This window comes from Hyalella azteca, unplaced genomic scaffold, assembly GCF_000764305.2.
Source record: "Hyalella azteca isolate HAZT.00-mixed unplaced genomic scaffold, Hazt_2.0.2 contig1556, whole genome shotgun sequence".
NCBI lineage: Eukaryota > Metazoa > Arthropoda > Malacostraca > Amphipoda > Hyalellidae > Hyalella > Hyalella azteca.
This window is the reverse complement of record NW_025931865.1, coordinates 84,033-96,468: the sequence shown is the minus strand read 5'-3', so window position 1 is coordinate 96,468 and position 12,436 is coordinate 84,033. Positions and strand designations below refer to the sequence as shown.

Below are 12,436 nucleotides of genomic sequence, written 5' to 3'. Positions count from 1 at the left end.
GATTAATACTATGGAGGAAATCGGCGCGTACTTGCCAAATTAACTGGGCTGAGAGCACTGGGCGGGAAAATCGAATTTTTGAGAGTAGCATCAGTAAGCAATGGTACAAGGCGTGATTAAGGAGGCATTAATAACCTGTCTACAGAAAATATATTATGTAAAATTGTTACTTTAAATTTATTTATTTATGCGAATGGATTGAATATAAATATAGAACCTATGCAACAAATAGATATTTTAAAATAATTTCCTTAGTCCGGCAAGATTCCATATTAATCTTAAATAATATATAATACTATTTTTTTCGTAACTTACATTAACAATTAGAGTTATTGCTCAAAATTGCCTACTCGTCATTTTTGCGACTAGTCTTTTTTGTTAAATTTTGGTCAAATTTTAGCTTATACGTAAAGTTGCAAAATACACAAAATATATATACATATCTCCGGATTTGCCAAAGACTTGAGCAAATTCTCGACCGAAAAGCCTGCTCACGGTTGATTAAGAAAAAAATTACCAAGGTTATTTCCACTCGTGGCTTGTTTGCAGAACAAAATTTTGTGCTGTCATGTGCAGCCGCCTGGCAGAATAAGAATGAAGAATATGTGCCGGGATATATTTCAATGAGAACGAATTACAACAAAATTTACTAAATATGCCGTTTAAATGCGCTAACTTATTACCGTCGAATTTATATAAAGAGAAAATCTTCAGGAATTATTTTACATAAATAAGTTATTTGCTATAATGAGATATAATTTGTCTTCAGTGGCCACCAACCAGCCACCCGCCGCCCTAACCAATATGACGACCACGTGGAAAGGCGACGGCACAGACAATCTGCGCGAGGGCGCTACGGTAAGTTCTTTTATATTGATAACACAGACGAATTTCTTTAACTGTATATACAAATTATACTTTACTTATGTACAAGTTCTAGACATCGATCTCGTTTGAGTCATATTCGCCTCGCTTATAACCTGCTATTTTCATTCCCGTTAGACGATATCTTACATTAAAAACGTCAATTTCAAGTATATACTCGTTTCATCCAAGATAAGGAGGCTGAAGAGGAATAAATTTTAATCAAGAATTTATTCAAAAAGCGTACCGCATGAACTAGGTTCAACATGGATTCTAAATCAAGTATCATGATACTGGAATATTTCAATAAAATACAGATCGTGCAATTATGTCCCTCATTGGGTTTTACATTCACAGTATTGATAACACCTTTATTTTCAAAATATTGTCAAGTTATGAGATGATTAATGTAAAATAAATTCATAAAATATTCCAGGTCAATTACACTTGCCCAACTGGACAATTGTTCGGTAATCGTATGGCAACAGTGACGTCAACGAGCGTCAACGGATCTTGGACGGCTATCAACAGCAGCATCTTGCTCTGCAGCCGAGGTTAGCTGAGCATTTGTATGTACGATAACTAACGTTATTGTCAGCCATACTCTCTGTAAAGGATACAACTGCCATCACGTCAGCCATACCCTTTGTATAGGATGCGACAACTGCCATCACGTCAGCCATAACTTCTGTATAGGATACGATAACTGTCATCACGTCAGCCATACCCTCTGTATAGGATACGATAACTGTCATCAAGTCAGCCATACCCTTTGTATAGGATACGATAGCTGCCATCACGTCAGCCATACCCTCTGTATAGGATACGATAACTGCCATCACGTCAGCCATAACCTCTGTATAGGATACGATAACTGTCATCACGTCAGCCATACCCTCTGTATAGGATACGATAACTGTCATCACGTCAGTCATACCCTCTGTATAGGATACGATAACTGCCATCACGTCAGCCATAGCCTCTGTAAAGGATACAACTGCCATCACGTCAGTCATACCCTTTGTATAGGATACGATAACTGCCATCACGTCAGCCATACCCTCTGTATAGGATACGATAACTGCCATCACGTCAGCCATAACCTCTGCATACGGAAAGGATAACCAGCGTTAGGTTAGCCATGCCCTTTGTATACGAATGCAATACACGTCGTCAGGATAGCCATACCTTCTGTATGTTTTATCCTCTGCCCATTTGTATGTTATATAGCTTCACCCAGTTTAGTCCAGAAAAAAAAGACATATCAGTGCTACATGTAACAAGTGTATAGCTATTTGGACAATATGGCCCATTCATTTTTCTCAGTCTAATATCGAAACTCGTTGATTTTCTTAATAGAAGAATAGGAAAACATTGGACCAAAAAATTAACATTTCAATTGATAGACGTAAATTTAATTTAATAGACTCAAGTCAATTTTTTACAGATTTAAAACAAGAGTAGAATGGGAGTCACGTCCCACAAAAAAAAGTGTTTGAACGTGTTCCTATGTAATTTAAGTACATAGGCTCTATTGAAAAGCCTTAATGGGCAGTGCTACCATTTAAAAATTGATTCCAAATAAAAAATACAATAAAACTGAGAAATTTCGCTGAAAACAGAGAACTTTACTTTCCCTTTCTTTTCTTATGCCTCCCTTTCTTTGCGGATTCTTCCTTTCCTTTGCTGATGCTTCCCTTTCTTTCCCCAGGCTGCTACTTCCCCAGCCCCATCCCCACGGCCAACATGACAGCTACCGCCAATTATCGGACAGCTGACTTTTGGGGTGCGTATCGTGTTGGGTAATGCCTAGGCCTGAAATTTCTTAATAGAAGAATAGGAAAACATTGGACCAAAAATTTAATATTTCAATTGATAGACGTAAATTCAATTTAATAGACTCAAATAAATTTTTTACAGATTTAAAACAGGAGTAAAATGGGAGTCACGTCTCACAAAAAAGGTGTTTGAAATTGTTCTTATGTTATTTAAGAATTAATTTGATTGATTTGATTACCATTAATTTTATGATATCATGATACCATTATGATTTATCATTAATTAATCACATTAATTTGATTATCTATGACGGGATATGGGATAACAAGGATACAAAATTACAGGAATTATGAGGCCCAAAAAACCACGGGTTAACCAGTTACGTTTCACTTATTTCTGGAACTAATGATTTTGCATTAATGCTTTAATTTGGTAAAGCTATTATTGATGTTGTGCTGCGTTGTGTGCTAAATGTTTTGAAATTATTTGCAATTATTCCAATACTTAACCGCCGAAATATTTAATTACCAACGGAAACAAACTATTTTTGCCGCGAGTTCATGACTACTGAAAAAGTTTTCCTTTTTAACGATTGTCTCCTTTTGTCAAAAATTTCGTTTAATGGAAGACATAATAATATGAGCAGGCATTACCATTAATTATACCCATCGGTGATTCTGAATTTACCAACTCAATTAGCTCCCTTTTTCGCTTTACTGGTATTACAGTACAGTATGATTAGCTCCCCTCTTTGCTGTACTGGTATTACAGTACAGTATTATAAGCTTCCCTCTTTGCTGTACTGGTATTACCGTACGAATAACTTTGAATGACCCACATAAGGCGCTGTGCCAACAATGACTGCATAGAAGCAATATATTATGGGTACACAAAAATGAAAAAATTAAATAAAGTGTCAAATTAGAAAAATATATTTATACTACCTCCAAATACAATGATATTAAAACCATGAAAAGCTTGAACGGGCAGTGATACCATTTAAAAATTCATTCCAAATAAAAAAGACAATAAAACTGAGAAATTTCGCTGGAAACAGCGAAATTTACTTTCCCTTTCTCTTTCTTTCTTTCTTTCAGATGTTTCTCTTTCTTAACTGATGCTTCCCTTTCTTATCTTATGCCTCCCTTTCGTATCTGATGCTTCCCTTTCTTATCTTATGCCTCCCTTTCGTATCTGATGCTTCCCTTTCTTTGCTGATTCTTCCTTTCCTTTGCTGATGCTTCCCTTTCTTTCCCCAGGCTGCTACTTCCCCAGCCCCATCCCCACTGCCAACATGACGGCTACCGCCAACTTCACCACAGCAAATTTCTCAGACTCCATCGTCTACACGTAATTCAAATAATTTAACGTATTAACTCAATAATAATATTAACTCTCTAAAATAATAACTTGAAAATCTATGAATTATTACTAATTATTGATAACTTGAATGTCCACTCCACACGCGGTCCATTCGATCGCAATTACACTATAGGCTGTTATTTAAAAAAAAACATCCAAGCTCCTATGTTTGATGTTTTTCAGTGTAATTTTTTTGGTCGGGAGGCTAAATTCATTGAACTGACATTAGTTCTAAATAAATCAAATGACATTTTCATCGTCCATACCTCAATTCCCGACAGTTGTGACCGCGGTTTCTTCGTCAATGGCAGCGTCTCTCTGTCGGTGAACCAAACTCTGCACTGCCTGGGCGCCCTCGGCGGCTGGCAACCTCCCCTGCTGCCCTGCATCAGAGTGCCAGGTGATGTCTCTTGTATTTCTGTGGCACAGTCATGAGCTGGTGCCAGGTGATGTCTCTTGTATTTCTGTGGCACAGTCATGAGCTGGTCTCTTATACACATCTAGATGTGTATAANCACAGTCATAAGCTGCAGCTGCTGCCCTGCATCAGAGTGCCAGGTGATGTCTCTTGTATTTCTGTGGCACAGTCATGAGCTGCAGCTGCTGCCCTGCATCAGAGTGCCAGGTGTAACCAAACCATATTGCATAGTTTAGTAATGTGTTGTTACTGACACGTTACATGGTTAGTTGGTTCCTCAGCGTCGGATGATCAGAATTTGTTGAGGGTTCCATTTTAAAACAGCATGTATAAGTTGGGGGCTCTCCAAACTTAAAATTCAATACTAATGCTAGTGTAAGTTCAGTTCAATTCAAAAAGCTCAAATTATCAGACGGATAATCGTAAAAAATTACGTGCAATGCATAAGCGAAAGTAGCATACTTGTTCGTATTAATGAGACATGCTCTCATTTTTCAACAGTTTGCGCCAATGCGTTTCCTAACGTCACAAACGCTGGTATGAAGAACATCACCGACGCTAACTCAGTATTCCTGGATGGAAATGTCACCTACACATGCCCGACGGGAATGGGAATAGCGGGAACCGGGGACGCAAACCAGACTTTAACCTGCTCTCAGGACGCCACCAACTCCACCTCCTACATCTTCCAGCCAGCGTTCCAGGAGTGCCTCGGTCAGAAATATTTTCCCTGACTATAGTTCGTTTTTGCATGTCCAAAAATTACCTGTTATCATTATTTCTATTCAATCAAGAATTAAAATGCAAAGAAAATACCGAGTATATTAACTACGTATTTATTGCAACAGTTTAGTGACAAGCTCCGTCAACAGTTCGACAAAATGTAAAGGCATATGAGGATAATCACTTAATCAGCAAAGAAACCCAATTTTACGCATAAAATTTAAGACCTAAATTACGAATAAATTGCAGAAGGTAGGCAAAAACCATATAGAATTGCAATTTCAAGAAGATAACACCTGGAAACATTGTTGAAGAAATACAACTATACGAAAATTTACAGTGATTCCAAATTCCTTACATTTTCACTGTGAGAGCGAACGACATAATGGAGGGAGGTTTTTTGGTTAATGATAATATGCAATTATTTGTTGCTTATAAAATTCAATTATTTAATTCACAATTATATCATACTAAACATAAATTCCTAATACTCTTTTTACGGTAAATTTTGTGAGAAAATGTATTTACGTAACACATTCCTGATTACCTTCCTAATGCCTCCATGCTAATTTATAATTTTTTATGATTCACATATTTGAAGCAGCCTTTGATCCTTTATCGATACCTTTCAAAGAACAATTCTTTTATTCAGTAATACTTCTGCCAAAACTTTATCTTCAGTCAAAACTCATATTAATCCTAAGTAACAAGTCAAAGTTATCGAGGCAAATCAATGTCTTTCTTAAATACTTACATCTTTTTTGCTAAAAACATTCTATTCTCTAGCTTGCTCTGGAGCCCCGGTAGTTCTAAACGCAACAACAGACTACGCGAACACAACAGCGTACGTCTACAACGCAAGCCTCGTCACGAACGCGGCGCTCACGCCTAAAGAGTTCGTAACAGCAACGTGCGTCGACGGGTTCGAAGCGAAATTTAACGTCACGACGCAAAACATTTCCTGTACCATGAACAACTGGAACATGACGTCCATATTACCCTGCAAAAAAGGTTAGAAGACATTTCTCGAATATCATTAAGAGAACTATGAATTTAATATTTATAATTATTTCATCAGCCTCCATTCACGTCCTCAATTAATATTTGATAAAATTACGTTATCATATAGTGGAGATAGGTAATTTGTTCATTATCCAATTTGATAAATTTCATTTATCAACATAATAATCATAATCAAAGCTCATGTCTCTTCCTTCCTTCAGCGTGCAGATACATGCCTCCTGCCGCGGGTGCGAACCTCACCATGTCCCCCATCACGGAGCGCTGGGTGGGCACTCAAGTCACCTACACATGCGACCCCAGAACATACCTCGAACCCAACGGGGTAAGCGCCATGAAGATTCAAATTGTATGAAATTCCTTAAAATTATCTGGTTCCTATCAGAATACACACATATACCTAATTTTTTGCCCCTCACAGTGAGATATTCAAAAATTGTTTTTTTTTTTTTTTTGCACTTATTTCCAGACTCTGCTTATGGCCAGCAATGTCACGGCAACCTGCTCCGCCACCGGCGACTGGACCATTCCAAGAGGAACCCTCGACTGCTACTTGTGTGAGTCCCGCATTATTTCTGTTATTAACATAACCAAACGCACGGTTTCGACATCATAATCATACGCACATGTCAGGTCAAAATATTTCAAAAAATTTGAGTCCAGCTCAACTGCTTGATTTTAGAAAAACTGATTTTCAAATTTTTAGGAAATCAGGAAATGTTTTGGACGCCACGATACGCTACGCTGTCTGCTCACGGCTACGCTATTTGCCACGATAGCCACGTCCGTTGAGAAGCAGTGCCTAAGAATTCGAATAGAGACTGCGTGATTGATTGTAGACTTCTACTACAGATACTACTTGATTGATTGTAGAATACTACTACAGATACTACTTGATTGATCGTAGACTACTACTACAGATACTACTGATTAATTATACAAGTAAACTCCTACTATTGAGACAACTTGATTTATTATAGACTACTACAGAGAATACTTGCTTGATTATAGACTATTATTACAGAGACTACTTTATAATTAATTACTAGATTAATACTATGGAGGAAATCGGCGCGTACTTGCCAAATTAACTGGGCTGAGAGCACTGGGCGGGAAAATCGAATTTTTGAGAGTAGCATCAGTAAGCAATGGTACAAGGCGTGATTAAGGAGGCATTAATAACCTGTCTACAGAAAATATATTATGTAAAATTGTTACTTTAAATTTATTTATTTATGCGAATGGATTGAATATAAATATAGAACCTATGCAACAAATAGATATTTTAAAATAATTTCCTTAGTCCGGCAAGATTCCATATTAATCTTAAATAATATATAATACTATTTTTTTCGTAACTTACATTAACAATTAGAGTTATTGCTCAAAATTGCCTACTCGTCATTTTTGCGACTAGTCTTTTTTGTTAAATTTTGGTCAAATTTTAGCTTATACGTAAAGTTGCAAAATACACAAAATATATATACATATCTCCGGATTTGCCAAAGACTTGAGCAAATTCTCGACCGAAAGGCCCGCTCACGGTTGATTAAGAAAAAAAATTACCAAGGTTATTTCCACTCGTGGCTTGTTTGCAGAACAAAATTTTGTGCTGTCATGTGCAGCCGCCTGGCAGAATAAGAATGAAGAATATGTGCCGGGATATATTTCAATGAGAACGAATTACAACAAAATTTACTAAATATGCCGTTTAAATGCGCTAACTTATTACCGTCGAATTTATATAAAGAGAAAATCTTCAGGAATTATTTTACATAAATAAGTTATTTGCTATAATGAGATATTATTTGTCTTCAGTGGCCACTAACCAGCCACCCGCCGCCCCACCCAACATGACGACCATGACGACCACGTGGAAAGGCGACGGCACCGACAATCTGCGCGAGGGCGCTACGGTAAGTTCTTTTCTATTGATAATATAGACTAATTTCTTTGACTTTATGCTCAACTTATATTTTACTTATGTATATGTTGTAAGCATTGATCTCGTTAGAGTGTACCTATTAATTTTTATTCATATTCGCCTCGCTTATAGCCTGCTATTTTCATTCCCGTTAGACGATATCTTACATTAAAAACGTCAATTTCAAGTATATACTCGTTTCATCCAAGATAAGGAGGCTGAAGAGGAATAAATTTTAATCAAGAATTTATTCAAAAAGCGTACCGCATGAACTAGGTTCAACACAGATTCTAAATCAAATATCACGCTACTGGAATACATCAATAGAAAACTGGTCGTGCAGTTACATCTCTCATTGGGTTTTACAGTCGCATCATTGATCATGCCTTTAGTGCGGAAATATTAACAAGTTACGAATTGCTTAATGTAAAATAAATTGATAAAATATTTCAGGTAAATTACACTTGCCCAGCTGGACAAGTGTTCGGTAATCGTATGACAACAGTGACGTCAACGAGCGTCAACGGATCCTGGACGGCTATCAACAGCAGCATCTTGATCTGCAGCCGAGGTTAGCTGAGCCTTTGTATGTACGATAACCAACGTTATTGTCAGCCATGCCCTCTGTATAGGATACGATAACTGTCATAACGTCAGCCATAACCTCTGAATACGGAAAGGATAACCAAGGTTAGGTTAGCCATGCCCTCTGTATACGAATGCGATACACGTCGTCAGGACAGCCATACCTTCTGCATGTTTTACCCTCTGCCCATTTGCATGTTAGCTTGACCCAGTTTAGTCCAGAAAAAAGACATATCAGTGCTACATGTAACAAGTGTATAGCTATTTGGACAATATGGCCCATCCATTTTTCTCAGTCTAATATCGAAACTCGTTGAAGCAAACGTAGCGGAATAAGGATACGTTGCGGTAGATTTATCGTCTGTAATTTATGGATTTATTTTCAAAAGCCCTTAGTGATTAGCTGACGGCTTCTATAAAAAATAGCCACGAACTCGTGACTATTTTTCGTACACTCAACATTATAATTAAACTCATCATATTACTCGAGTTTCGATCAGTTAGTTTCCTATTCCACATCAATATTAAGCAACTTTTATTTCAGGGATTTGCTTTGAGTTAGTAACTGGTGGTAGAATAGTTTTAGCTCCTTTTAGTTGTACCTGTAAATGCAAACTTTGAACTTAATGGGAAACTAAATCAAGTAAATCTAGTTAATATTGCACAAACTTTACAGCCTGCCTGGACCCGCCGGCCGAAATCAACGGCGTGAACGTGACGTGGTCGGGGTTACCTACCTTCGTGGAAGAGGTTCTCACCTACCAGTGCCCTAAGGGACAAGCCACAGATTACGGCGCATTCAACGAGTCTATCAAGTGCATGGATACGGCGGGTAATGCGACTTACGGACCTGTAAATCAAGCCTTCAACATGACCACCTTGCAGGAGAAGTTTGTCTGTAGACCTGGTGAGTGTTTGATAATTAAGTATATAATTGACTACATGTTCAACAACGTTTAATATGACCACCATTCAGATCAAGTTTGTCTGTTGTCTCCGATATTTTTTCGCGTTACGCACCGGCAGTAACTAAGCACAATGACGCGTTATACCAACGTTTTAAATCCCAGTTAGATTGTTTCCATTTAATCCATATTCATAAGTAATAGATATCCGAAAATACTTGATAAACAAATTATTTTATGCACAGACTCTTGATTATTTCACATTTGACTTCCCTCAGCGTGCCCTGGGCCGCCGCTAGACGCTCCCTTGCACGCGAACTCGTCGTTCACGGGCAACTTCACAGAAGGAGTCGTCGTCGAGTACTTCTGTCCTGGGTACTTCCAGAGCGGACAATTGGCCCTCTACAACAACTGTACCAACGGCAACTGGTCCATGATTTACGTACCAGATTGCGGTAAGTTAGAAATCCATGATGTTATATAAAGAATTCTCACTTAATTAACCCATAACCTCCGACTCGGATGAGTCCAAGCAAGGCATATTTTAATTTAAGCCCGATTATTTGAAGCGAATATCCTTTTGCTCCAAAATATTGACGAGTCTCCCTTATATGGGCGAGAATCAACATCCTTGAAAGGAACTCGAAAATCAAGAAGATAATTCAATTCTTGTAATGAATTCGAATCGTCAAAATGAGTTGGAAATCATTCAAATTCTGGATAGTTAAAATGAATAACGAAACTCAGAACATAATTTTTTTTTTGTTTTTTCACTTAAAAAAATTAGGGACAAAGTAACCACACTCCGACCCTCCATCATATGAAGTCTCCTTATTTTTCATAGGATTTATCCGCCAGAAGTGCTTCCAAATAGAATTTTCAAGCCACTGATATTTCTTTAACGATCTATAAAAGCTTCCAGGAAAGTTCACCTGTTGTTATGTGGCTCATCAAATTTTCAGACTCAGCGCATCGTACAACTAAATTGTGATTTATTTTTTATTTTTCCGTCTAAAATTCCATGATTAATTCAATGGTCGTTTGCGGGGGATATTGTAAAATTAAGCCTTGTTATCCGGTATTTATTTACAAAATTTTTGTCTGTTTAGATCACAGGTTTCACGCTTTGAATTACTAAGCATGATATAGACATAACAAATCAATGGGTGAATTATTTCCTATTCAGTTAGGATCAGCAGACGAATTTATCTATATTGAAAGTGATGCTTTTGGTACGCAAATATATTTTTATCTGAACAATTTTTACGACATTCTTAATGCTTGCTCTTATCATTTCCCCATCATCATTTACCACGATAACATTTTCACGAACGTCATCACTGCTTTAAAGCCTTGTTACAGCGCTATTTTCTCGCTGAATGGGATGACAATCAGGATTCTACTTTCGTGCTCAGAGTTCAGTCTTTTGATTTTCTGGCAGTGATTAAATCTTTTCAAGAAGCCTCAATGACTTGCCTCGGGGAAGGAATTCCAATGGAATCAAGCCTATGAATTTGAATCATTCAGCTATCGTGCTGTCTTAACTTTTGCTAATTGAAAATTTTTGCAAAATATTAACTTTGTTTATTAGCGCTCAAATGCTATAGAATTACGAATACTTGGACATCAGTAATAATTCCAAATTTGTTAAGATTTATAAGTCAGTCGTGTGATATTTTTATAAGGTGCCGTATATAGGACGACTAACTTCATGAAGGGAACTGTCAGGAATAGTAATATGCGGAGAATTTTGAAGTGAATGGCATTTTGTCAAATCTTCTTTATTTATTAACTTTAACATATTGTCAATGGATATGCAGAAATCCGTAGACTTTGAATCTCGCGCGAATAATAAAACAATAATAATTGAACATAAGTGAATTATTTGCGAACTAATGTTAGGCAGACATTGCAATTATAACACTAATACAAAAATAATTAAAATGTACTAATAAAAACGCAAAATATTATATTTTCAAATTTCATTATGTAACATTATATATGATGTTAATCAATAAATAGATATAATAATTTATATAATCGCAGGTATCTAATATTTTCGCCATTTCACTAGATTTCATGTTTCTCTAATCAATTAATTTTCAATTGATTTACCTTAACCTATTTTCACTTTGATTTTTATTACATTTTAAAAATCATGGAGAGCGCTAATACTATGAATGACGTGTATCCAGTCAATTTGAATGCATTCTCATATTATATAAACGTAGATTAATAATTTAAGTAGACTAAGTTCAGAGTTTTCCCCAATGATATTTAATGTAAATTAATACCCTGCTTTTCTCAGGCGAATTTAAATCTTTTCGTAAATCTGACTTCGGCAAAGCCGCTCAGTTTTCTCCCGCAGGTCCTGATGACGACCGCCCAGACCAGCTGCCTTTTACCTTCATTCAATTTTCCTTTTGAATTCTGACTGCGAGAATGTGAATTTGAATGTGGAAGCTAAACAGTTTATTTATTTATATAGTTTTGATGTATTACTTTTATTAAAATTGTATGGAAACCTTTCTGAATGTTTATTTGTATGTGACTTGTATGAGGGAAATTAATTATATTTCATATCGATTTTCATGTACGAGTATGTTAAACACTTATGACAATATATATGACATTTCATGTAAATGACATTTACAATTGTTAGCTGTGTTTTTTTATTCTATTGTCGTTAATAAAAATAACGAGTTATATATATGAAATTGCTTATTATTTTCCTTCAAGTTATCAGTCGAAAACGAAAATACAAACTCCCCTGCTTTGTCTTTACTTAGAATTCACAAAATCCTGGAAATTTTACCCCAGTTTCCTCCTGAAGGCATGTGGTTCAATGTTTCAGTT

At 36.5% G+C, this 12,436-nt stretch overlaps 1 protein-coding gene across 1 annotated transcript in view; it reads left to right on the top strand.

Moving 5' to 3' along the window:
• Window positions 1-11,679, top strand: part of LOC108677955 — an 18,808-nt gene extending 7,129 nt beyond the window's left edge. Inside the window, exons 9-18 of the mRNA XM_018166274.2 lie at window positions 3,903-3,993; window positions 4,287-4,405; window positions 4,925-5,137; window positions 5,933-6,157; window positions 6,370-6,491; window positions 6,636-6,723; window positions 7,985-8,082; window positions 8,544-8,661; window positions 9,352-9,582; window positions 9,859-11,679. Of these exons, the coding sequence (XP_018021763.1) occupies window positions 3,903-3,993; window positions 4,287-4,405; window positions 4,925-5,137; window positions 5,933-6,157; window positions 6,370-6,491; window positions 6,636-6,723; window positions 7,985-8,082; window positions 8,544-8,661; window positions 9,352-9,582; window positions 9,859-10,064 (1,511 nt within the window). The 3' untranslated portion in view covers window positions 10,065-11,679. The remainder of the gene's footprint in view (window positions 1-3,902; window positions 3,994-4,286; window positions 4,406-4,924; window positions 5,138-5,932; window positions 6,158-6,369; window positions 6,492-6,635; window positions 6,724-7,984; window positions 8,083-8,543; window positions 8,662-9,351; window positions 9,583-9,858) is intronic.
• The last annotated feature ends 757 nt before the right edge of the window (window positions 11,680-12,436 follow it).